Source organism: Dromiciops gliroides, chromosome 2 (genome assembly GCF_019393635.1).
Source record: "Dromiciops gliroides isolate mDroGli1 chromosome 2, mDroGli1.pri, whole genome shotgun sequence".
Taxonomy (NCBI): domain Eukaryota; kingdom Metazoa; phylum Chordata; class Mammalia; order Microbiotheria; family Microbiotheriidae; genus Dromiciops; species Dromiciops gliroides.
This window is the reverse complement of record NC_057862.1, coordinates 257,620,739-257,648,406: the sequence shown is the minus strand read 5'-3', so window position 1 is coordinate 257,648,406 and position 27,668 is coordinate 257,620,739. Positions and strand designations below refer to the sequence as shown.

Genomic DNA, 27,668 nt, shown 5'->3' with positions numbered 1-27,668 from the left:
GATCTAGGCTCTACTGATTACTATTTAGTAAATGGCTTATATTGCGCTAGTCAATTAATCTCAGAGTATCTCCTCAAATGTAAAAAGTGGGTATTGAGTGATATAACCTTTAGGATTCTTTCCACTTCTAAATGTAGGTGTTAGCATAAAGCCAAGCTTCACATTAAATAAAGTCCCTTTCATAAAAACAATGCACAAAAAAGAAAGATGACACCCTAAATAGATCATCTTATTAAATACCTTCTCCACCCTATTTCTGCCTTGCCAGATATTTGGCTAAGTCATAGTTTATATGTATACATTTTATTTTATAAATGAATGTTCAAACTAAAACTTTAAAATGTTACAAGGCAGAGAAGATGAGGCATTTTTGTTGTTGTTCTGAAAAATCTCATTTTACCATGTAATAATCACATTTCATACTTAACAATATGCTGTTTCCTCCCTGGTTTACAGAGAGAACCTCCCTTCCCAGAACAGACTTGTTTTCCTACTTCCTAATATAAATTATTAACACATGAAAAAACAGGGACACAGTCCAAACTTAGACCTACTTGGAAAGTTGACATCTCTGTAAGGTGACAGAGGATTTGTTCTGAACTTAACTTTCACAAAACAGATTGCACGACTCTGCCTTTAATAGGGGGATGTGAATCTTTGGTGCCCATAGGGCACTAGCACATAGTGCTGTGGCTATGTTTTGCCTTGACCTAAGGCAGTTGGAATAAGGCTTCATAGTATGTTTTATTTTCTATTTTCACTAAGGATACAGAAAGCAATAGGACATTTTTGGCCTCTCCTGACTAAGAAAAGGAGAGAAATAAGCCTCATTATAAATGAGAATCTATAATTTTGTCAATATTAATGTTGTTCAGTCACGTATGATTCTTTGTGACCTCATTTGGGGTTTTCTTGGCAAAGATACTGGAGTGGTTTGCTGTTTCCTTCTCCAGCTCATTTTACAGACAAGGAAACTGAGGCAAACAGGGTTAAATGACTTGTCCAGGGTCTTATAGCTAGTAAGTGTCTGAGGCTGGATTTGAAGTCAGGGAGATGAGTGTTCTTGACCCCAAACCTGGCCCTCTATCCATTGCACCGCCTTGCTGCCCTATATTAATAGTCCATCTATGGATTCAATCACTGTCACTCATAGCCAATAGTACTCAGAGTTGCTGTGGCCAACCTAGTAAAATCTCTTTCTCAGCTTAGTCTACTCTTCAGAGAACATGCATTTGTAACATCTATCACCAGAGTCACAATCAAATTCTTTCAGCTTGGTACTCATCATCCCCATAGCCTTAAAAATTTCAGGCTTACATTCAAGCCATAATGAGGCATCAGGACAGGACTCAAGTATAAGTTAAAATGAAATGTATAACATTAAGGAAAAAAGACAGTGTTACATTTTATTTGTGTCATGAGAAAGCTTAAAACATTAGGGTATTTGTAGGAAGGCCTAGTAACTTGAATGCCAAGCTAAGCTTTTCCTGGACTTCTGAGTTAATTATAAACCTCTAAGTAGCAAACAAGATAGCGTGGCATGATAAGCAGAGGTTTTTAGGGGAAGTCAGAGACACTTGAACAATAAACTAAGCTTTTCCTACCTTCTAAAATAGTTACAAACCCTTAGCAAATAAGCCAACATGGCATAGTGTATATAGCATACTAGACCTGGGAAAGTGATTTGGTGAGTCTGCACTTGGGCCTCTACAATCCATCTTTAGCTCTAAAGCCATGAACCTGTAAATTCCTACCTTGGTTAACAGAGCTAAGGTAAGTGTCTGAGGTGAGATTTAAACTCAGGTCCTCGACTCCAGGGTCAGTGGCAAGTCACTTAACCCCAATAGCCTTAAACATCCAGGACCATCTTCAGTTGTCCTGAGATATCTATCTATCCATCTATATCTATCTATATCTATCTATCTGTCTATCTATCTATCTATCTGTATAGATAGATAGACATAGATAGATGATAGATAGATAGATGGATAGATAGACGGATAGATAGATGGATAGATATAGATACAGATAGATACATCTTTTTCTTTGTTTTTTGCAGGGCAATGAGGGTAAATGAGTTGCCCAGGGTCACGCAGGTAGTAAGTGTCAAGTGTCTGAGGTAATATTTGAACTCAGGTCCTCCTGAATCCAGGGCTGGTGCTTTATCCACTGTGCCACCTAGCTGTCCAGATGGCTCTGGAGGAGAGAGTAAAGTTGGTGACCTCGCACAACCCTCCTTCACTTAAATCCAATTCCGTGCAATTCATGACATCACCTTGATGTTATGGTCCTCTTCAAGAACGAGTTTCAAATAACAACAGAGCTAAGGAAGAAACGTTGATAAGAGTTCTGGATGAATCTGAACCTTCTGTAATTCTTGTGTGGAATATTCAGATGTTACTTTTTCTAGGAAAAGGGAATCCAGATGTTTCCATTTTAAAATATTGTGCTTGAGGCACTGAAATGAAATGACTTATTTAAAATCATACATAATTGTGGCCAAATCAGAATCAGAGCCCGTATTTTCTTATCTTCTTTGCTCTGTCCTGTTGAATAGTTCTGCCAATCACCAAATTTCTGATCTTGAATTATCTAACCTCTCTAGATCTCTCTAGAGCTCTTTCCAACTCTAAAATTCCGTGAGTCTAACAATTCCTTCTACTTGGGGGAAATGTACAAAGCATAAAAATACCTTAGTATATAATTTTAATGTCCATTTTTGAGATGCAAGCTAACTTGTGGTATGATGTACTGTCAGTAGATCTGGGTTCAGGTCCTAGTTTTTCCACTATAAACTATGTGGCCTATACCCAAGTCATTTCATCTCTCTGAGCTTCAATTTTCTCATAAGTAAAATGGACAGAATTGGAACCCCCTTCTATATTTTGAGGATTTAACTTTTTGATGGAGAATGAAGGTTCCTATTATTTTTTTCTCTGTCATGGTTGAATCTGTTGCTTTATTACCAAAATATACTTGACAACCCTACTAAATTCATAGTGCTAGGTCTAAATTAACTTGTTCTGATAGGAGGAGAAATGGAAGAGGGAATTCATGATCACTTTCAATTAAAATGAGGGAAAAGAATTATGTATTTTCCAGAGATAAATCGCTAGTCGTCAGTGCCTCTTAACCACTTTCATCCTGTAGCATACATAAATGGGTTATGGCATGCCTGTGAGGGGGTCTTCCCTTACCTATTAATGAATACAGGAAAGATGTGGAGTGAGAGGAACTGAGTTTAAATATCCAGGCACTACTGCTTAATTGCCCCAATATGAGAGTTAGAATTCTCGCCCAATCTATTTGCTTCTTAGTCTTTCTTTTCTAACAGGTTTTATTGATATCTTTTGTTTTTATCTCAGTCATTTCCTACTCACCCCACCCCCAGAATAAACCTTGGTCCTGTGGCCAAGAACAACAATTAAGCAAAAACATCGTTTACCAAAAACTTGGTCTGCCAATGTAAGCAACATTCTGTTGTAATAATCTCCACTAGCACCACTACCAAACTTCTCTACTAAGAAGGAGGAGTTGGGTTTCATTATCTCTTCCCCAAGATCTTCATTGGTTTTATTAGTCAAATTTACTCTCCATAATCTTGTCATTTATGTTATTGTTGTCCTGTTTATTGTTCTCTTAGCCCTGCTTATTTCATTTTGCATGAATTTATATAGATCTTTACATGTATTTCTGAATTCCATATATTCATCATTTCTTACTGCACAATGATACTTCATTACATTCATCTACTGGGGCAGCTAGGTGGTGCAGTGGATAAAGCACCGGCCCTGGATTCAAGAGGACCTGAGTTCAAATCTGGCCTCAGACACTTGATACTTACTAGCTGTGTGACCCTGGGCAAGTCACTTAACCCCTGCAAAAACGAACATTCATCTATCGTATTTTTTCAGCCACTCCCCAATGAATAGGTACCCACTTTTGTTTCCAGTTTATTGCTACCATAAAAAATACTATTAATATTTTTATATGTATTAGAACTTTTTTAGGTTTTTGTCTAGTGGTGAAATTACTGAGTCATATGGTATAAAGTTTAGTAACTTGTTGCATAATTCCAAACAAATCCAGAATGCTTGGATATACTTTCTTTTACACACCCATTTTTTATTTCAGGTGTGTTAATAACTTAACCTGTTACCTACATATGTATATAACATGATGTTTCCCAGGAATTAAATACTTCAGTTCTTTCATATTCTTCCCCCATACTTTTTCCCTCTGATTCTTGGATTTCCTCACCTTTTTTTATTATTTTAGGAGATTGAGTTTTTTCTTCAGGGGAAGGGGAAATATCTTTAAAAAAAAAAGACTTTAAGCCTTAAATATGCCTAAACTGGTTTGACTTTGATTTCAAATTTAAACATTACTAAAATGACTGTGGTTTCTGGCACTAATTTAATGAAATTAAACTAACTTGCCTTTATTTTAAACTAAAGTTAAATCACTAAAGTATAAGGTTATATTACTGTCAGTGGCAATCATTCTTTTATGTTTTTTTAACCTGTTTTCAGGGACTGTTTGTTTAGGACTCTAGGTGTGAATTAGTTGTGAACTTTAGTTGATGATTTTGTATATTGTCCCAAAACAAAACTTTATCAGTAACAAAAAAGTGGCTATTTAAACTGACAGAATATGGCCTTCTTCAGGTAATAGCAGGGAGAAATGAGAGAAGGATTGCAGGGATTTTTAATTAAACTGCTAGGCCCTGTTTTAAAGTCCAAATCAATGTATAAACCACCTAATCTTCAGAACATCAACTTAACTTGGCAAAGCTTCAGCCTGGTGCCTCACCTGCTACATCATTATCCAGACTTCCCTTAGTACTTGAATTTTCCATTCGAATCTCTGCTCCTTAAAAGCCCTGTGACACATAAAAATGTTGCTATAATCACATCCAGTACCCTGGCACTTCCTTTGTAGTGTAAAAATGTTTACAGTGTCAAAGAGGAAAGACTTCAGAATGTTGGGCAGCTAAGGTCAAGAATCAAACAGGGAGGGGAAGATATGTATGGCTTAGACTAGGCAGTCACCATATTGTTGGGATCAGGATCTGTTCAAGTACAAGAGTCTTTCAAAACTGCAAACCATTATCTAAAAAGTCCTAAAGGTATTAAAAAAGGAAAACACACAATACACATTGCAAATGAAAGTCATTCTTACCACACTCACAAGTTGACTTCTGCCCAGTGCAGGAGAGCCTGGAATACCTATTAGGAAACATGAAGAAAAAGTGAACTGCCTTTGAGAAAACAATCTTACTTTGAGTCATAATTTTCTTTACAATTCTTTTTATTAATTGAACCTGTGATTTTATGGGTATCAGAAGCTAACAGGTAAGGAACTCCTACCAATCTACCAGTGCAGACCACTGCTTACTCTGCAACTCAGTCTTAAATTGTTTCCTGGGGCACTAAGAGTAGTAGTCATGGTGGTGGTGGTAGTGTAATAGTAGTAGTAGTAGTAGTAGTGGTGGTGTTGGTGGTGGTAGTGGTAGTAGTGGGGGGTGGCGGTGGTGGTGGTGGTGGTAGTAGTAGTAGTAGTAGTCATAGTAGTAGTAACAGTTAGCATTTATATAATACTTTAAGGTTTTCAAAGCACTCTACAAATATAATCTCAGTTTATCCTCATAACAACCTTAGGAAGTAGGTGGTTTTTTTTTTTATACCAATTTTACAGATGAGGAAACTGAGAAGTTAAATGACTTGCCCAGGGTCACACAGCTAGTAAAGTATCTGAAGCTGGATTTGAACTCATGTCTTTCTGACTCCATGTCCAATGCACCATATAGCTGCCTCAAACAGATCTTCTTGACTCCAAGGATTATGTCCCATTACCATTATTTATCATATGAAGATATATATATAGATAGATAGATATAGATATTTGTATATATAGATGTATGTATGTGTGTATATACACATATACACCTATAGGATTTTCTTTTATATTAGCATTGATATGAATATCTTAATTTTAATGCAATAAATTGATATAATTATTTTCCAGAAATCTCAGAGTAATAGAATCATAGAATTTTAGCAAAGAAGGAAACAAGGATTCATTAAGCACCCACTATGTTCTGGGCACTATGCTAGATACTGGATGTTCAAAGACAAAAATGAACTCATTCCTGGCCTCAAGGAACTTATATTCTAGTGGGGGTAAGAATATATACATATATATTTATACACACTTACATATGTGTATATATAAATATTTATGTGTATGTGCATGTTTATATGTGCATATTCTGTATATACATATATTGCATATTTATATATACATACACATATTCATAAATACACATAACATAAGACAATGTATACAGAGGAGCTTCTAGAAGCTGGGAGTACCAGAGGAAAAACTACATGAAGGTGGTGGCTCATGAGCTGAGCTTTGAAGAAGACTAGAGATTCTACAAGGCAGAGGTAAAGAGGGAGTGCATTGCAGGCATGGAGGACAGTCTGTGTAAGAGCACGAGCATGGGCAATGGAACATCATATGTGAAGAACATCACACAGGCCAGTTTGGACAATGGTGTGTGACGCCTAGTAATCGGGAATAAGCATGGAATGGTATTTTGGTGTCAGACTGGGAAGGGCCTTAAATGCCTGAAGGATAGGGGCAGTAAAAGACCACTGGAAATTTCTAAATCTTCTGGAAAAGACCTTATAGGTCACCTACTCTAACCTATAGTCAAAAAGGAATCCCTGATTATAATGTAGACAAGTCATCATTTATCTGCTTGGTCAGGCAACTAAATGGCACAGTGGTTAGAGAACTGGGCCTGGAGTCAGGAAGACCTGAATTCAAATCCAGTCTCAGACTCTAACTAGCTGTGTGACCCTTAACCTTTGTTTACCTCAGTTTCTTCAATTGCAAAATGGAAATAAAAACAGCACCCACCTCACTGGGTTGTTATAAATACCAAATGAGAATGTTTGTAAAATACTTAGCACAGTGCCTGGTGTGTAGTAAGCACTATATTTTCCTTCCCTTCCCTTTCCCCTTAGCCTGAAGCCCTCCAGTGAGGAAGAACCCTTTACTTCCAGAGGCATCCCATTTCACTTTTGCACAACTCTAACATCAAGTCTTAAATTTGCCCCTTTGTCAGGTTCTACTCATTGCTCTTGGGTCTGCTCTCTGCAGAAGAAATGTAATCCCTCAACTGTGACAACCCCTCAAATACTTGTATATAGCTCCCCTAATTCTTCTGTTTTCCCTCTGTTCCTTGAACTGATATGGATGCAAGACCTTTTATCACCACCCTCATTGGCCTATTCTGGATACATTATTGTTTATTAATGCCCTGCTTAAATTGGGTTGCCCAGAATTGGACACAATGTTCCAGAAATGATATAAGCACAGCATTTAAGCACCTCCTAATTCTGGGAAGCCATGCCTCTCAACGTGGCCTCATATAATGTTCACTTTTTTGACTTACCATATCACACTGCTGATTCGTATTGACCTTACTGTCCACCAAAATTCTCATGTCATTTCTAAAGTGCTGTCTAACTATACCTGTCCCTTCTTACACTAGTGCAGTTGAATTTTTGAAGGCATTTTTATATTTATACCCATCAAGTTTCATCTTATTGAATTAAACCCCAAGTTTGAAGATCTTTTTGAAACCTGTCAGCCAGTGTGTTAACTATGCCTTCCAGCTTTGTGTCATCTGTAGATTTGAAAAACATTTCATATCTGTACATTTATCCAAGTCACTGATAAATATGCTCAATAGTACATAATACCTGGAGCTGCCAAGTTGACCTTAAATCATTAAGGATTGACTACTCTGAGTCCAGCATATGTGACTGAACAGTAATCCTGAAAGATCAACATTTCTACCCTTGGGTGCTTTGTGAATTTGAAAATTTCTGATTTGGATGCTGGTTTGAAGTATATATATTTCCCTAATAGCTTCTCAGAAGAGAAGGGCACCACTATCAGGAGGATTCTGCACCTGAAAGGACCATGGGGTCATTCCTGCTATTTAGAAGATCTGGACTTTTTCAGTTTCTCAAATATTGCCATTTTGAAGTGAATGTGAAATAACTGTTCAGTGATCTTATAAAATTGTCTTTACCTACCTGGCAGTTATAATGGGTATTTTTATAATTATAATGGCAATTATAATGGATATTTCTATTAGTGGAAAAATATGTCAGAGCAAGAAAAGCCTGATTCCCACCTCTTGGGGGTCAGGACACTGCCAGGATGAATCTAGCCTCTGCTTTATTCCAGAGTCCAAGCCTCTTTGGGAAAAGCCTTTCCCTGGTCTACAGGTACCAAATTGCTTTGCTAAAATATAAACTAATCTACATCATTCCTCTAATCTAGCAATATAGTGACTACCGCCCCACCCCCCCCAAAAAGGAAATAAGTTTTGTCTGGCCTGAACTCTTCTTGATAAAGCTATACCAATTCTTGGTAACCACAGCTTCTCCTAGATTTTGACTAGCCATCTCATATTTCTCTTCCCTTCCACAGCCAAATTTCTATAAAAAGTAACTTCAACTTTCTTTTTTTGCTTAAAAAAGAAAACTCCACCCATGGCTTCTACTTACATGTCCTTCACTCTTCAATTCTTGGCACTCTGGCTTCTGACCTCATCACCGAGCTGAAACTGCTCTCTCCAAAGTTATAATTGCTCTCAATGCCAAATCTTTTCTCAGTCTTCATCTTTCTAAATCTCTTTTCTACATTTAACACTGCACACCACCCTTCTCTAAGTACTTTCTTTTCCCTGAGTTTTCATGATACTGCTCTCTCTATTCCTTATCTTCCTGTTCCTTTTCTTAGTCTCCTTTGCTAGCTCATCATCCATACCATTTCATTTAACTATATGTGTACTTCCAGATTTTGTTCCAAGCTCTCCCCGCCATTCTCCTCACTCAATACCCTCTGTGTGACTTCATCAGTACCCATGGATTTGTTGTACCTATTTTGTGATTTCTGTTGCTATGGGCATGCTCAAGTAAATGCTGTCCCAGAGTTCACCAGTTAATGTTGTCTTTGAACTTAAATTTCTAGGACTGTTTGTAGAAGATTTTGGGAGAGAGACACTGGAAACAGAAGCCCCACCAATTGGGTAAGAAGGAGGTCAGGGTCAAGTGGGACTGATCCCTCATGTCCAAATTAGCAGATATTGGGAATCAAAAGCTAAGGATGAAAGGTCATCTTTATTAACTCCCCAACTCCTACCTCTTTCAGACTGGGAATAATGAAAATACCAGTAAAATTATAGGAAAGCCCAGGGAAATCGTTCATTTTTCCTCACTTACCTGTGAAGGTGGGCCTGACTTAAAGTTTATGTAGTAGAAGCAACATCTACTAAGTCCTCACCATGTAGGCTAGGCTAGGTTTTACCTAAAAGAAATCATATTTTATTGGTCCAGATAACTAAGACTTGAATTATTGACAAAGCTTTCTGGTTACAGCAAAAGTTCATGAAGTGCATGAAAAGTCGAGGACTCTTAAAAGCTGAACCTTTGCTTCTGACTGGGCACACCATCATGGCAAATGTGGAGGCATAGGAACTAACCAAATCAATGCTGGATCCTTGCTAAACATCCTTTCCATGCATTTGTTAAGTAAACTGTCCTTAATTAAAAGTTAAAAGGTCTAGCAGTATCTCATTTTATTCTGATCCTGAGCCTTATCCACTGGACCCATCCTGAGTTGGGCCTGACACAGAATACCTCATGTCCCTATTAAACTGATGAATGATACTTTATTCTTTGGGAATATTGGACTCAGGAGCTGAAGCTGTTTCTGTCTCTGCAGTTGGCAGTTCTAGTACTGGTTTATTCCTATCCAAATGAACTATTCCCTCTCTTCTCCCATTCCCTCCCTCCTTTTCTCATTATCCTTTCCCTGTTATTGTTTTAGTGCACTTTTTGTGGGAAAGGCAATTTGATGACTACTAATTTTTATGTATGTGATTAATGCTGACACAAATAAAGTTTGAGAGAAAAGATTGGCCTTCAAGGAGGCTGAGCTATAGGGGGAAAGAATAGACAGTAACTCTATCTACCTCAATAATCCTATCACTTTTTTGAATTTCCTCTTTCCCACAATGTAGTTTAAAAAAAATCCAAACAAACCAACCTAACTCTTCTCTTTACCTTTACTCACCAACTCAGCTCCTTCTGAGTTTTAACACTCATGCCACTAAGTTTTACAGTCATGGCACACTTATATTCATCCTTTGTTACCCACCTTGTTTCTATCTTGTTTATTTATCCTTTTAAAATTGAAGTAAGTTGGTTGGTGAATTTCCTTCTCCATCCATATTAGTCTCTTCAGACAACTCCCATTTTCCCCCTTCATTGGAATTCTTTCCCTTTCTGTCTTCAAAATTTCATTCTTGAGAGTTTCTCATTCCTATCAGACTAACTCCCTTCATTGAATTTTATTCCATGGAATGCTACCTATACTTTCTATGAACTCTTTCGTATCTATTCTCTTAAAAACTCGAGGTGTATGTCAGACTATGCATGACTTTCTTCTCTCTGTCCCCAAATGATAGGACCATTGCTTGATGCAGATGAAGTTATATCTGCTTTCTTCCCCATGGCTTAGCCTCACTGAAGGCCAAACTTCTCTCCAAATCTTTACTTTCATCAACATTAATCACATAAATAAAGATTAGTGGCTGTCAGATTGTCTTTCTTATAAAGAAGGAAGTAAAACCCTAGCAATAAAGGGGAATGAAGGAATGGTCAATTCCTCTTAATGTTCCCATCATTTCTACCCCAACAACCAAGTCTGCCCTATTAGTGACAATCAGATTCAGAGTAGAATCTCCCCTTGTTGGCCCCCTTTGGAACAATGAAATGATCTTTGAGTCAGGTCAAGAAGTTGTTGCTCTGCTATTGGCTGAGAGAGTGCTCTAGCACTCATTCTAATTTCCTCATCTACTTCCTCTTTCTGGTCATGTAGTCTGTATACTATACTCTGATGAGAAAATGACTCTGGTTTCTATTTCTGTTTTTCCTCACCTAAAAAGCTCTTCCCATGCCTCATCCCTCTGATACCTCAATTTCCTTTTTTTTTTTTTTAAACTAGGTTTCCAACCCAGCATTGAAGTCCAGTAGCCACTCATGGACCCAGTTCCACTACTTTTTGGCAGAGTAGCTTTGAGCTGCACTGTTTCTGACCTGGTCTAGGTCCCTAGGGCCCCAAAGCCCTTCTTATGCAGCCTAGTTGGCCCCTTGCTCTGTGGGGCTCACCATACAAGTGTAAGACTTAGAAGGTAGACCAGCTTAGGCTTTAGCCCTACAGCCCCTCAGAACTCTTGAACTCAAGCAAACCACCAAGCTTCAGCCTCTCTCAGTAACCGAGATTATAGGCACATGTCACCACACCCAACACCCTCACACCCACATGCTACCTCACACAATGCTACCCCACCCCTGTTTACTTCTCCTTTCTTTTAAATAAGGTATTCCCAGCCAGAGTCATATCCTTAAGGCTTAAATAGTGACTTTTTTATCCTGTTGATAAAAAAGGTATATATATATATATATATATATATATATATATATATATACACACACACACACACACACAGGCACACACATGTACATATGTATACATATGTACATATACATGCACATATATATATATGTATATGTGTATGTATATATGTATAAAATTTCACCTCAGACACTTACTAGCTGTGTGACCCTGGGTAAATCACTTAACCTCAATTGCCCTAAACATCCGGGGCCATCTCTAATTGTCCTGATATATATTTTGCCAAAGGATCCAGGTGACACTGGAGGGAAGAGTGAGATTGGTGACCTTACACAACCCTCTCGCTTAAATCCAATTCAATGCAAGTCATGACATCACCCTGATGTCATGGTCCTCTTCAAGAACAAAGAACAATGGGGACAACTAGGTGGCGAAGTGGATAAAACACCGGTCCTTGATTCAGAAGTACTTGAGTTCAAATCTGGCCTCAGACACTTGACACTTACTGGCTACATGACCCTGGGCATGTCACTTAACCCTCATTGCCCCGCCCAAACAAACAAACAAAAAAGGACAAAGGACAAAGAACGACAATATGAGTGTATGTGTGTGTGTATATCATGGCCAGTGATCAACATAAATAAGACCAATCAAGAATCATGGGCAAGTGGACCCGTGATTTCACTGGTATAGGGATCACCTGGATGAAGAAACTTGCTATACCAATTTATATCAGCAACTTTTCTGCAATTTAATGGTCTTAGGTGGTTGCTTAGAACACTAAGAAGTTAAATGACTTGTCCAGGGTCACAGATCAGGTGGGTGTAAGAGATAGGATTTGAACACAGATCTTCTTAATTTAGAGGCTCTATCTCTATTCATTATACCAGAGGTGTCAAACAGGAGGCATAACCCCTCCCCCTCACCAAGGGTGGTCCAAACAGATAAATTATAATTGGGAAATATTTAACAAAGTAAATTAAAATACAATAAAACATAGATAACATATTTTTAAACTGTTAATATATGGCCTTCAGGGATCCTTATGTATGGATTACTACTCCTTATTTCTATTTGAGTTTGATACCACTATACTATATACAATGCTATCTCCTATGCAAGCCCCACCCCCACCAAAACAAAAAAGGTCCAAAACCCAGTCAAAATTGTTGTTTTGAGAGAAAGAAAATAGAATTTCACTGATCTATTTCTAAAATTAATATAGACCATATCATTATATGTAGTTAGCGCAATTCACCTGCATGTGTATTTGTGTGTCTATGTATGGTACCAGGTTATTTTGGGAGGAGGGAATGACCTGAAGGAGAAAAAAAAGAAAATATGTGGAAGAGGCAAGAAAGAGGAGAGAAGGAAGACAAAGATCAACAAGAGAAATGAGAGTAGAAGGAAGAAAAGAAAGTCTAAGGCATAAGAAAAGGGAGAAATGGGAGTAGATATACTGTCCCTATTCAGATTTACCTGTGTAAATGTCTTTTAACCTCCTGTTTTTCACTTGAATTATCAGAATAAGTTATCACCACTCATTAACACTCAAATAGTCTTCTCTTTGCTAGAGAACTGCCTTTCTGCTTTTTTGTTTTTCAGATTTTGAAACTTAGTTTTGAAATAAAGATTTAATTCCCTAAGAACTTTTGGAAGGTTTTACAGAGTGAAGTCATAACAAGAAATTAACTATTTAATCTGAAGTTGATGTTCAAATCTGACTTTTTCCCTTTAATATGTCACACATAATTTTGTACTTCTCTTATCTACTTATCATGTATTATTATTTTGTATTCTATATATTTGGTCATATATCATAACTTCCAATTATTCAATTTGTATAATTTTTTTAAAGAAAAATCTAAATTGGTCAGTGATTTCCCTGTTTGTAGAATGTAAAATGTGTGGTAGCAGAGATCGTGTCTTATCTAAACTTTATCTCCCAAAATCTAGCATTCATAATACCACACATAATACCATGTTTCACAATTTATAGGCTTCTAGAGTTATTACAAAGGGTCTGGAAATCCGTAAAAGAAGCCAATATACCTTCTATAGATTACAAAATGGTATCCAATATGTCCTACTGTTTTTCAAATGTATGTGGATTAGGAATGTAATCAATGAGGTCACTATGCATAGATCTGGAACTATAGAAACAAAAATGAAATATCCTCCATGGTGTTTTTCTTTTGATTTATCATTTAAAAAAAAAAAATTGGAGTGGGGCAACTCATGAAGGGGAGGCAAACCAGTCCAAAGGCTATTGTAATAGTATAGGGATGAAGTGATGAAGGTCTGAACTAGGTTGGTGGCTGTGTGAGTCGAGAAAAGGGAACATTTGGGAGAATTGTTGTGAGGGTCGAAATGACAAGATGTGGTAATGCATTGGATATGTGCAGTAATTGAGAGTTGGGGATGACACAGAAATCGTGAGCCTGGGTGACTAAGAGGATAGCAATGGATAGTAATAAGAATGGTTGGAAGAGGGAAGAGTTTCAGGGGGAAAAGAAAATTTCTGTAGGAAAGACTTCATGTGTCCATTTATGTATATAAGTAAGATAAGGAGCATTTATTAACCATAAAGTATGTGGCAGGCATTGTGCTAAGTCCCAGAACAAAAAATAAGATAAAAACATTTTTTTTATGATTATGAGGAAAGGGAATTGAGGCAGCTAAAGAAAAAGACTAATACTTAGTAATCTTCTCTTCTGGGTTTTACAGTTTGCCCAATAAAAAGGTAAGGACTAATACTGTACTAGACTTGGGAAAATTAATTCTTTTCCCTCTACCAGAATGTTTCCTTCTGTGAAAATGGAGGTGATAATTCTTGCTTTCTCCCAAAGCAGGAATACTGTGAAGATTAATGGTGTTAGTAACAGAGTTTGATCTCCTTTTAAAGACACCATTAATACAGCTTTGTTTTGCCAACCAAGTACTACTGCACTGCAAGCAACCAGTACTTAAGATTTTGACAACTGAGAGGAAAGAAAGATGTGAGATGAGAGAATTTTGGTCAGGAGTTGTGGGGCCAAATTGCCCTTTCTTTGTCAAAAAGCTCTTCAAAGAGTTCATTCTTAGCAATCTGTAGAGTTATAATAGCTGGAAGCCAAAGAAAGTGTCAGGGGCCAGCTTCACAGAATGTCTATGGTTCCAGAAAGTCTCATTTGCCATTAAAATAGTTTGTGTTTGCCTTTCTCAACTTCTCCACTTTTCTCTCCAATGTATCTCAAAAATCTCTGTCCACCTACACAGGTATGCAGTATTATTGACCTAATGGTCTCTCAAGCTAGCAGGAGTTATATCTCCCTCCACTTTTGCAATACCCAACATTTACAGGACTGGCCTTCAGGGAACTTTTCCAGACTTGGGGGGACATGAGGTTAGAACTGGAATTCTCGTTTTTCATTATGGTATTGGGCTTCTTCATCCCCTTTTCTCTAGAGCATATGCAGTTACCATTCCATAATTTTGGGTGTCAACTTCTGGCCATGTATGACTCAAAGATAAAGTCCCTTGATTGACTGATGAGCTGAAAAAGCTGAGAACTAAGGTCCTTTTCAAAGAGAAGACAATTTCTAGATGACATTTTCTTTGGTTCCTGTTTTGGAGGACAATATGTAATTCCAGTGAAGGGTAGAAAAGCATCATTGTTCTCTCAATTGATCTAATGGCAGCCATGCCACAGCTCCCCATTGTGCAATGTGGACTAAACTAGGTGGGCTTGTAGCAGAGGCCACTGGCTGTCTTCACCTCTGGTCTTGTGTTTCTTTATATTGAAAAGTCCTAAAAGGCTTGTGAATGCTGATAGAGTAGTATCTACCAGCACAGCATCAGAAAGAAAGGCTACCAGAAAGGAAATATAATTTGGTTATTTAATCAGGCAATGTCTAGAGCAGAGATGAAATGTACAAAACTACTAATTAGACATTTTATAACTGTTATATTTTGATGAAGCCTAATGATCAGTTTCCTAATTATATCTGTAGTTATAAGTTAAGTTACTGAAACCTGTTTAAATCAGTCTATTAATGCCCACTGCAATTTAACATTGCTTTCTGTACAATAATAAACAATTTCCTACTGTGTTCATGTCGGGTAGTAGGTATTTATCTTTTTGAGAAGACCCTTAAACAATGGAATCTTAACCTTTTTTATATATTGGGAAGTTTGAAGTCTGTGGAGTCCTCAAAATAGTACTTTTAAATGCATAAAATAAAATGCAAAGGAAACCAATTATATTGAAATATAATTATAAAATTTTTAAAAATGTTGAGACCTCAAGTTAAGAACCATTGTCTTATATTTTTGAGCCATGATTATTACTATAAGTAGCAACTTTCCCTGGGAGTGCTAGAGTGCGGGTTATGATCCAATGACAGTGAGAATAGGGAGTATAGTCCCCTGAGGGGATTTGTAGTTTCCCCAAAACTTAACCTAGACAAACCACAATGGCTTGGATAAAAGACAGGAAGTGGTATAAGTCACCAGCCCAGTGAGCTTAACTCAGTGGCCTCAACCCAACTGTACCTCTTTGTGCTACGTTAGATATATCGAAATATAGGACCTTATGTAATAGAGCTAAGGAAAGAAGAATTTCTCACTTCCTGAATTGATGGAATTTAGGAACTTGCTAGTGCACAGATGGGACTGGTGCCAACTCCTGGGAGGGCAAAAGAAGAATTATACATTTTGTCTTGACTTACTTGAATCCTAATGTTTTCTTTACTGAACAGTTCAAATAAACATTAGGAGATAGTAGTCTTCCTTGGAGGTATTAGTGTTATTAAAAGAGCAATAAATTAAGATTGTCTGTTTTCTGGTTTGTTAGCTCTTCTTTTAAAAAGCAACACCTTTCTAATGAAATCTAATATCCTGTGATGTTTATCAGTATAGTAGACAAATGTTATGTAGTAAATGGATTAACAAAGAATCTAAGAACAATCAGTAAGAGTTATTTCTTGCCCTAAATGATTCAGAATCAGCATGTATCAAATGGAGCTCATTACCTTTCTCTTTAAACTAACCCATATTCACCTAACTCTGTTTTTCTGTGGAGGGCAATGCCATCCTTCAGGAATCAAGGTTCCCAAGCTCAAGTCTTCCAACCCTCTCAACTTCTATTATCTAATTAGTTGCAAAGTCTTGTTAATTCTACAACCACATCTTTTGCATCCATTCCTTCTCTCCATTTATAAAGCAGCTACCCCAGTTAAAGCTTTTATAACCTTGATCTGAACCATTATAGTCTGCTTCTAGTCTCTCCCCTCTCCCATCTGTCCTCCACACAGGATCCAAATTGATTGCACTAAAGCACAGATTTGGCTATGTTACTCCCCTCTTTAAGAAACTTTAGTGGCTCCCTATTGGCTGTAGGATAAAATACAAATCCCTTAACTTGGCATTTAAAGCCTTTTATACTCTAGCTCAGGCCTAGATTTCCAGGCTGATTAGATATTAGTCCCTCTCACTTATTATTCTCCCCCCCCCCACTATGTTCCAGTCAAATTAACTCTACTTATTATATCCCTTTCTCTTCTCACTACCTTCTAAATAAAACTCTTCATGATTCCGCCCCCCCCCAAGTATTAGTACTCTTTTCCCCTATTATTTTGCACATACTTTGTATTTAAGCTACCTGTGTACATTTTGGATCCATTATCATGTATGCTCCTTAAGGACAGAGACTGCTTTGTTTTTGTCTTTTTATTACCCAGCCTAGTATAGTGCTTTGTATAAAGAAGGTACTTAATAAATACTTAGTGAATATTCAATATTTACAATGAGTTGTCAAGTCTTAGCTTATCCTTCATTTGTATTCAAGCAAACACAAGGATTGTGTATATGTAAGAGCAGTTCTGATTTGGAATCATAAAATGACAGAACAAGAAGGAACTTTATATCTGTTTTTTATTTTGCGGGGCAATGAGGGTTAAGTGACTTGCCCAGGATCACACAGCTAGTGTCAAATGTATGAAGCAGGATTTAAACTCAGGTCCTCCTGAATCCAGGGCCAGTGCTTTATTCACTGTGTCACCTAGCTGCCTCCCAAGAAGGAACTTTAGAGAGCATCTTCCAACCTCTCATTTTACACATTTCAGTCAGTCATTTTTCAATCATGTCTGACTCTTAATGACCTCATTTGGGGTTTTCTTGGCAAAAATACTGAAATGGTTTGCCATTTCCTTCTTCAACTCCTTTTACAGGTGAGGAACCTAGGCAAACAGAATTAAATGGCTTACCTAAGATCACACAGCTAGCAAATGTCTAAGGCCAGATTTGAACTTGGAAAGATGAGTCTTTTTGACTCCAGGCCCAGTGCTTTATCTATTGCCTCACCTAGCAGCCCTACCTAGATATAAGGAGGTTAAAATACCCAGAGGCAGAGACATGATTGAGTCTATATCTCCAGCCTTACAGTGCAGGAGAATACAGTCTCCAGTATTCTATTCTATTCTCCTTCTGGGTAGGAAAATTATATTCTATGGAATGAAGTATGGTTACTCTGCATGCCTATGATCATTCTCTCTTGTGATAACTGAAGAATTTTATGATCCATAGAGGGCAAACTTTATTCATTCATTCATCAAACATTCATTATGATAAAAGCACCAAACCTTCAAAGAGCGTAAAAAGGAAAGGTTGATACATTGTGGTCCTCTGGTGAGGGCACACAGCATGGTGGAGTGGAGTACAGGGCTTGGAGTCAGGAAATAGTTGTGTTCAAATCCCATCTCTACTACTTGTTACCTATGTGACTCTTGGCAACTGGACACTTAACTTACCTGAACTTTAATTTCTTTATTTGTAAAATAAGAGTAGTAATATCTATATTACCTACCCTACAGAGTTGTTGTGATAATTGAGATGGTATCAAGACCTTTGCAAATCTATTTAAACATCAGTTATTTATTGTTATTGTTGTAATTATTGATTAGTGTAGGAAAAGAACACTGAACTAAGAATGGGAAGAACTGTGTTCTAATTCTAGTTCTACCAATCATGACCTTGGCTAGTTCTCTTTGGGCCTTAACTTTTTCTCATGTATGGAATGGTGGGGGTAGATGGGAGGAGGGAACTGGACCATCTTTAAGGTTTCATTCTGCCCCAATATTCTCTGATTTTAAGAATATTATCTGTCTTGTAGGACACCATTACTAACTGGTGATTCTCCTTGTCCACCTCCCGGCTAGCAAAAATGAAATGCATGTCTATTTTAGTAAAGTGCTGGAAATATCTGTTCATGTTATCCAACAGATTTACATATATGCAATCACATTTCCTGGAAGTAGAACAATACTATTCCCTTTCAGGCCTGGCCATGAGACATTAACTTCAGCAGGACTATATAAGAACGGTTTATGGACTTTGGCAACTACCAGACTTCAAGGAGAATTATAACTAGGTAATCTGAAAATGTCCCTAGTTATCTTATCACTATTTGTATTTTTACTGATAACTCTAACCCAGGTTCTTCTATAAACACCAGCAGTTGTAACAGTCATTTGATCTGGTGACACTTTTTCTTTTCCTTTCAAATCTTTGGTACCTTGTCTTTAGTTCTTTTATGATGGGTTTACAGATTGGCTGTAAAAAATTAATTAGCCACACTAATATTAGTAGTCCAAGATTTCCATTTCCAATTCCACAAACATTTGCTGAATACCTACAATGTATGGAGAACACTGTGCTGAGCATTGAGGGAGAGTTTAAAGCATTATGTCAAGTCCAAGATGAAAGGATAAGTAAAAGTAAGAAAGAATACACATTGCTTATACTTATGTAACATCTCTTAATGCCTGATTCCTTTCTGTAGTACTCCCTAAGTATTCCCTAAGCTATGTGTAAGTTTAACACCTTTTCTCCCTTTTCTACCCCCTTTCAGACTCATTCCTTCACTCTTTTTTTTTTTTTTGGTGGGGCAATGAGGGTTAAGTGACTTGCCCAGAGTCACACAGCTAGTGAGTATCAAGTATCTGAGGTCAGATTTGAACTCAGGTCCTCCTGAATCCAAGGCCCAGTGCTTTATCCATTGCGTCACCTAGCTGCACCCCATTCCTTCACTCTTAAAAGGTAAACTTTTACATATAAGGAATGCCTAGGCTAGTGAAACAAACACACGTATTTATCACTTTCATATCTGTGGATTTCCTTTGAGCTTCTGCTAGTGACAAGCATAGTCTAATAAAGATCCAGGAATTCACCAACTCTGGTGGGATAACCTGACTTGCTGTGTGACCCAAGGTAGAGTCATTTACCTTCTCTAACCCCCAGTTTCCTCATATGTAAAGTAGGAACAATAATACCACCCATACCTCATAGGATTGTGATGAGGATGAAATGAGATAATGGACATAAAATACTTGCAAACTTTAAAGTACTATACAAACTCTTTGGACCACCAGAGGCAATAGCTCTCAGTTTCCTAAATTAAGATTCCTCAGTCTGTTACAAAACCCTAAACTACCAAGTCCTTCCTCAGAAATACACTTACCCTACTCTCTACCTACCTTGGGGTGATAAGAAGTTTGGGGCTAATTTGAGGTGTCTCCAAATTCTGCTTTAAATAGTTTAATAATTGCAGATCATTTGTCTTTTGGGGTTTCGTCAGAGCTTCAATCTTCTCCTCAATCACTTTACTATGAAGTTCCTTTTGGGAAAACAATAATTAGCTAAATACTTGGTTACTTCTGTAAACCTATAAATCCTAACTACTCATTGCCTTCTACTCAAGGATTGACAACAAACTCCTATTAATTCCTGCGCAGTCTCAGAGAGGTGGGCTATTATTTATTCCTAATTCAGACAGAAGAAATGAACCAGAGAGATGTGATTTGTTCAAAATTATTCAATGACTGCACAGTAAATCCAGAAACAGAACCCTTTCAATTCTCAATCTAGCATTCTTTCATTAAATTGCTTAATCTCCCATAAGGAAATACTTATCTCTTTATCATTATCTGGGGATTAGCAACACAATCAGCAGATATTATTTCATTGATGAATCCATTACCATTCACCAGGTTACCTAAATAATGCTAGGGTCTGGGAGAAGGGATCATAGCATCATAGATTTAGAGTTTAAAGGGACTTCACAGGTAATCTTCTCAAACTCCCTTAATTTACAGATGAGGAAACTTAAGGACCCAGGGAGTTGTGTCTTGCTCTATGTCACACAAGTACATAGGGGCAAAGCAAGGATTTGAACCCATGTCTTTGATGTCAAATCCAGTCTTCTTTCCATATCAATCTGCTCCTGGAAGGAGGAGGCTATGGGAAAAAGAAAGGAGCTCAGAATAGACACTTGGTAGAGTTGCTACAGATGGCACCTGGAGATGAGGAAATTAGGGCTGGGAAGCATGTCAAAAGGATAGAGTTCTCTAAAGGCAAGATTTGCCTACTTTACAGTTTTATATAGGGTCAATCTTAGACTCTAGAATCCTGTTTGGAGGTTACTTTCTCTTCTTATACAATGGATAATTGTGCTACTTTTTAGATAAAAGTCAGGAGTCAAGATCTATTGCTACTGCTGAAAGCTGATTTTGTTTTCATTGAATGTGAGGTTTATCAGCAAATAATTTGAAGATACCCTGATAACTTTAAATTTGTACCCCATGTCCAAAGTCAGGAGTGTTGGTACCTGAACATCGTCGGTATCCTCTTGGAAAATGACCTGTTCCTTGTCCCTCTGAAGCCTTTCCTAAGTGAAAGAAAAGAGTCTCATGGTGAAAAATCAAATTGAGGTTAAAGAGCAGTCTTCTCCATAAGCTATGAAATTCCCATAGTATCAAACACCATTATGGATACACTTTGCCCTGCTGATCTATGAATGTTTTTTGGTAAATTGATAAAAATGTGGTAGAAAAACCTCAAATGAAAAAATTAAATAAATGAAATTTGTTTCCTTTGAATGAGAAGATTGTAGACAGATTCTAATCATGTGATACATCAAAGGCTCCTCTAACAACCTTTTTTTTTTTTTTTTTAGTGAGGCAATTGGGGCCAAGTGACTTGCCCAGGGTCACACAGCTAGTAAGTGTTAAGTGTCTGAGGCCGGACTTGAACTCAGGTACTCCTGACTCCAGGGCCGGTGCTCTATCCACTGCGCTATCCAGCTGCCCCCTCTAACAACCTTTCAAAATACTCAGCCGTACACCACTGTCCAACACATTGTGGAATGATAATGATTGGGACAGACCCTAACACTTCAGACATCCTAGAAGCTTATCGAGTCAGTGAAATGCAATATACAACAGGGAACCAGGTCTGCAGGGAAAACTCACATCCATTTGGGAGCTCACCTTAACCTCTCCTTTCTATACTTCATTTTGTCTTATTGAAGCAGTCAGGTTCTTTCTGGAATTATTTTTCTGACAGCCAAGCCACTAACGCTAAGAAAGGTCTCACTACTTTTCTTACCTCCTTTACTTTCTCTGCATGTGATGTGTCCCTTCAGTTCTTCCTAGGTGGTGAGGGGATTAGGGAGCCTGGGATGAAAGAACAGAGCTAAAGGGAGAGGAGAACCCAGGAAGGGAGTGCAGTCAGTGGCATAGGTACCACCTATACACAGGCATAGGCAAGATAATACATCTGATAACCAACAAGATAGCCAAACACATTACCTATCCTGCCTACCCAAGGTGATCCTGTCTCCCAGCTTCATGCTTCTAGCTGTGTTATGTTAAAAGGCTTGAGAATTCTGAGCAGCATAGAGTACACTTGCCTTTAACGCCTGCATTTCTGCCTTGCCTCTGAGTAGCATTGCTTTCTGTCGCATACGATACTCATCTTCAATTGCTTGCTGATGGAATCAAACAGAACAAAATGATACAACTTTACATTGGTGAGGTGTGGAAAGATGGGTTTAAGGTTTCAGTTTTTCTACTGGAAAACACTTTCTCTCTGTCCAGTATTACTCTCAAGGAGAACCCAGAATGAAAAAAGTTTCTTCCATCTTTGCCTCTCTCTTTCCTAGGAAGAGGAATAACCAAAATAGTTTTTCCTTAGTAGGAATATCAGCCATCTTCTTTTGAAAATCATTCTGGTTGAGCTAGGGTCCATTAGAGGAAATGTCCTCATGCATCTCTTAGTGTTTTTCCTCTAAGGACCTCAGGAGCCAAATTCTATTAACAATTAATGGTGCTTAGTGCTGCCATATCTGTGACCTGGTCTTAATGGCACCCAAATATTTCTTGTGGAAAGATGGAGGGAAAAGTATTAAAAAATCAAAACCACACAAAGGCATAGGTTATTTCTGGTCAGAGGATTGATACATAAAACCCAAGAAAACTTCCTTTCCCCAGGGACTGCATTAGTATTCCTTTTTGCATCCAATGCCTGGCACAGAGTTGGTGCTAAATAAGGAAGGAAACAAGCATTTATTAAGCAACTACTTTGTGTTAGTCACTGTGAAGCATTTTATCTATATTATTTTATTTGTGTAATAACTCTATGAGGTGGTAACTATGATTATCCCTATTTTATATTTGAGGAAACTGAGCCAGACAGAAGTTAAATGACTTGCCTGGAATCACACAGCTAAAAAGTGCCTTAGTTCACATTTGAACTCATGTCTTCCTAATGGCAAGGTTTACTGCTCCACCAGCTTCCAACACTTAATGACTGATTATTGAACACTAGATATTAACTAAGACCTAACTTTATTGTATCAAATGTCTCAGGGGTGAAAATAGTCTCTTTAATGGTAGTGATAAGGGTAGAGTTTCCTGTGATTTCAGGAGGCCCTAGAATTTCTTACCTTGTTCCACAGCAACTCCATTTCTCTTCGAAGCAGCTTGTTTTTTTTTTCCTGTAGAGAAATATGAGTTTTTTGTTTTGTTTTGTTTTTGTCCTGCTACATATACTGTGAGATGGGAAGGGGCACTGAAGGGTGAGGAGGGGGTGGAGAAGGGAGGGTGGAGCCTGAAGGCTATCCTGTAAAAGAAGGCAATGCTTTATCAAATATTCCAGAAAAGCAAGAGATGAGTTTTATAATTTTAAAGGGAAAAAATTATGCAGTTACAGACTAGAAATCCTTTTTAAAGGGATTCATGTTAATGACATTGATTATGTTAACATTGAAATGCTGATGACAAATGATTAAAAAAATAACAAATGCCTTTCAGCTTTCTCTGCCTTTTGATGTCTTTGGGGGTGGGGGAGAAGGGTGGTCACTTCCATAGCACTTTAAATCCTATATCTCTTTTATAACATTAACCCCCCCCACACACAATACCCTTTATATCGCTGATTCTTTTTTTTTTTTTATTGCCTTAAGGGGGATAGTGAAATCCTTTTTTTTTTTTTTTAAGGGAAATTTCCTACTTATGCTGAGATGTGAAGAGCAAATATGCTTGTGGCCTAGGAAGTCACAAAGAAAATCAAAGAACTTGTATTCTTGACATCCTTCACGTCTTCCTCCCAGAACATTTACCCTGTATATCTGTCCGATAGGAGTCAACATGAGCTTTTTCTGTGCTCACAACAGTGTTACAAGGAAATGTATGTGTGCGTGCTTGTGTGTATGCCTTTGTGTATGTGTGTGCAGGAAACATTATCTACTACAATCATATAGACTGTTGTAAATGTCATGGCCCAGGTGTGCCTTAAGTCTGCCTTCACAAACCCTCTGAACCCTGCCCAGGGTACTATTTCCAACCCCAGACCCTCTTACCAGGTTCTGTTTTAGATCTTCTGCTTCCTTGATCATCTCCAGGACTATGGAATCATCAGAATCACCCTCCTTCCCTGCCATGATCTGCCTCATGATCTGCAGACTATAAGGTAGGGAGAAGGCATCAAGTATAAGCATTCTCTGCAAAAAAGAGAAAACTTAGCTCCTGGGACCTGAGAGCTCCCTTGCAAAAGGAGTGGTATCAAAGCTAGACTATTAGGGGAGCTTTTGGAATACCTCCGAAAAGAATCAGTTCTCCATAATTAATGAGATTTCTGCCCTAGTTCATACTAGTTCAACTTTCCCAGAAAGTTCCCACCTATTCATCCCCTTGAGTCTGCTTGTTCTTTCTTGATTAGATCTGTGATTTCATCAGTGTGAGAAATACCTGTTTTAATATTCCCACCACAAATACAGATCATCAATTTGTAATTTGTAGCTTTAGAACAAGAGTTCCTAACCATTTTGTGTGTATCATGGACCCCTTTATCAGTCTGGTGAGGGCTAGGGACTCTTTCTTAAAATAAGTTTCTAAGTGCATAAAGTAAAATGCATATGATTAAAAATGAAGCCAGTTATATTGAAATGACAATGTAATGTTTTCCCATCTAAGTTCTAAGACCCCTTGAAATCTGTCTTAGAATGTTGCCTGAGGGCACTGAGGGGTTAAGTGAGTAAGTGTCCTTTATTACATAGTTGTTCTGTATCAGAAACCAGACGTTCTTTTCTTTTTTTTTAATTTTTTGGGAAGCAGTCAGGGTTAAGTGATTTGCCCAGGGTCACAGAGCTAGTAAGTGTCTAAGGTCAAATTTGAACTCAGGTCCTACTAACTTCAGGGTGGGTGTTCTATCCACTGTGCCATCTAGCTGCCCCTCAGAAGCTAAACTTGGAACCTGGTCTTTCTGACTCCACAATGCCATGATCTCTCTCAGATTCCTCCTCAGTATGCAAGATAAATGAGATTTCCAACTTGTCCCACTACCCAGATGAGACAACCTTCTGATAGGCATATCAGCTGCATTCTTGGGTCAGTAATTATACTTGCCTTAAAGCAAAAATATCTAAGCCCTTAGAAAAGGGCCAGCTAGGTGGCTCACTGGACCTGAAGTCGGGAAGACCTGAGTTCAGATCTAACTTCAGCCATTCACTACGTGGGTAATCCTGGGCAATTCACTTAACCTCTGTTTGCCTTAATCCACTGGAAAAGGAAATGGCAGACCACTCCAATATTTTTCCAGTAAAACTCCATACAGAGTCACAAAGAGTCAGACATGAATGAACAACAAGAAAGGTTAGGGACAAATAGGCTTTTGAAAAGAACTTTTCCCCTTTTCTGCTTTAAATCATTTTCTCTTTTGAAAGGGTTCAGCCTGGACATACCTGCTTAGATCACTTAGGATATCTCCGGCTATTGTAAGGAGAGGAATGTGCCCCTCATCCCAACTTCTTTTTCATAAAGTTATACCAGAGTGCCAAGAATTCCTTCTGTACCTTTATGCCATATCTCAGAGAATTGGACCATTGATAAACAACTTTCTGATCATACTGGAAGAAGCTCCAATGCTTCTTTCTCCATGCCTGTACCATTTTGTGTATGACAATTTTGTTATCCACACTTCCTTTTTTAAAAAGAAAGCACTCCCCACCCTGTGATATCAAAGATTCTCCAGACTTCCTGCCTCTGTGACCCTCAGGGAATTTTTACCTTTTTTGTTTTTCTTCTAAATTAGTCATTAAGTTCTGGAGTAAGGTGCCATTCTTCTCTTCCAGGGGTTTCAGCATCTCCATCAACTCCCGTTTTCTTATTTTCAGGTCCTCATTTAATTCTTTTAGGTAATTGTCCTGTTTTCTAGAAATTCTGCAGAAGATACCATTAATATTGTACTTGGGGAAAAAATAGAGACAACCTACCTCCCTCCCCCCTCTGCCCTTTGCCTAAAAATAGTTCCCACCAAAGATTCACCTTATTTTAGAATTTCGGAAAGATTGGGAAGGGTTTGTGCCACTGGTCATCTTAAAAGTGTAGTTTCATTCAACCCTGGAAACAAAAAGGGCTTCTTCAAAATTTGTTCCTTTTTTTTTTCTCTACTAGTTAATACATCTTCTCTTTAATGTTGCTGCTCTTTGCCCCTTGCTGTCCTGGACTTGTTAGTTATATAGCTTGAGGTCACAATGCACCGAAGGCAACAATGACAACAGTTCTGTTTAGGAGCTTTAGAGTTACTTGCAGCTTGTTCCCTGGAGATGCCCCACATACATTTGATCGGTCTTATCCCTAAATAGATATTTTAGGATCAAATATCCAAAGATATCTATCCTATCTATTCTTTCCTTACAGATCATTAGAGTATCTTCAGACATTTCTGGTTATGGACTATTTTAAAATAAGACATTTTGACTTCAATTATAATGTAAGCTATGGAATTCCTATTCTTATTGCTGCTGAAAGTAGGTCCCTCCCTCCCTCCCTCTCTTCCTCCTTTCCTTCTTCCCCCCTCACTCTGTCCCTTTCTTCCTCTCTTCCCTTCCCTTCCCTCCCCTTCCCTTCCCAGACAATTAGTTCAACTTGTCCCCACATTTTCCAACAAACTCCAAGACAAGCAATGAATATATTATGTTGCTTTAGGTGATGTCACCAAATTCTACTTAATGACTTGATTGATGGATGCTATTTTTGAATGATTACTAAACACCATATGTACTTGATATCATATAGAAGTGATAGAGCCAACACATTTCAAGAAGCTGATATTCTAAGACAATGAGATAAATACATCTATATTTTCTTGTCTTTCCATATTTGATTTTTGTCTGGGTAATTCAGCATGAAAGTTGTTGCCTATTGGATCCTTGAATGAAAATCTTCTGCCTCATCTACTAACCTGGGCAGGTAACCTGAAATGATGAGATTTAAGGAAACTTAGGGATCCCATCTGATAGTACCCTATGCCCATTAGCCACATACAGCTAATGTTTAAAATTAATGTGGTCTAATTCACCCTTGAGTTTTCCAATAAAAAGAGTGCGTTTCACTCAGTGCCTGGAAGGCATCAAGAAACAAATGCATTATTCAACTGAGTCATACAGGATAGAAATAGAAGTGGGAATGCAAGCCTACTTCAGCAACTAGAAGAAGAAACATTTACCTTGTATCTATTCTAGGGAAATGTACTTGTTACTATATAATAGGAAACTGGAAGCAGTGTCTGCTGGAAGACAGAAAATCCTGTGGGGAGCTGGCCTGACCCTGTAATGGAATGGATCCAGACAATGACTGACAGAATATGTCTCCCATTCTTAAGGGAAGGAATCACAGGAAAAGAGAAGCTATAGAAAAAACCATACCCACAGATCCAAATGAAGATGGGTACCAATGAGAGAGAGACACACAGAGATGGACACACACACACACACACAGAGATTAGCTCTCTTCAACAGCATACTGCACAATACCACACCACAATCCCTACTCATAATGAGCTTACAT

The 27,668-nt window shown here is 38.0% G+C and overlaps 1 protein-coding gene and 1 long non-coding RNA gene across 2 annotated transcripts; one reads left to right on the top strand and one right to left on the bottom strand.

The window, feature by feature from the left end:
- Positions 1-1,651: 1,651 nt before the first annotated feature.
- Positions 1,652-18,914, top strand: LOC122742629. The gene is made up of 3 exons (XR_006354941.1): positions 1,652-1,773; positions 9,058-9,115; positions 18,822-18,914. It is a non-coding gene; the product is annotated as an uncharacterized LOC122742629 (long non-coding RNA).
- Positions 18,915-19,073: 159 nt separating this feature from the next.
- Positions 19,074-26,194, bottom strand: CCDC196 (coiled-coil domain containing 196). The gene is made up of 8 exons (XM_043980636.1): positions 26,145-26,194; positions 25,887-26,039; positions 24,182-24,284; positions 23,267-23,317; positions 22,232-22,309; positions 21,149-21,208; positions 20,019-20,158; positions 19,074-19,095 (listed from the first exon to the last, which is right to left on the bottom strand). Exons 1-8 carry the CDS (start codon positions 26,192-26,194, stop codon positions 19,074-19,076), a joined length of 657 nt encoding a protein of 218 aa, XP_043836571.1.
- Between the last annotated feature and the right edge of the window lie 1,474 nt (positions 26,195-27,668).

Excerpts from the sequence above, each read along its gene's own strand:
- CCDC196 (XM_043980636.1), bottom strand. The coding sequence starts at position 26,194 with ATGACCAGTGGCACAAACCCTTCCCAATCTTTCCGAAATTCTAAAATA. Across the intron at positions 26,040-26,144 it reads TTCCGAAATTCTAAAATAAG|AATTTCTAGAAAACAGGACA; the intron begins GTGAATCTTTGG and ends TATCTTCTGCAG. Across the intron at positions 21,209-22,231 it reads CAGAAATGCAGGCGTTAAAG|GAAAGGCTTCAGAGGGACAA; the intron begins GCAAGTGTACTC and ends TCTTTCACTTAG.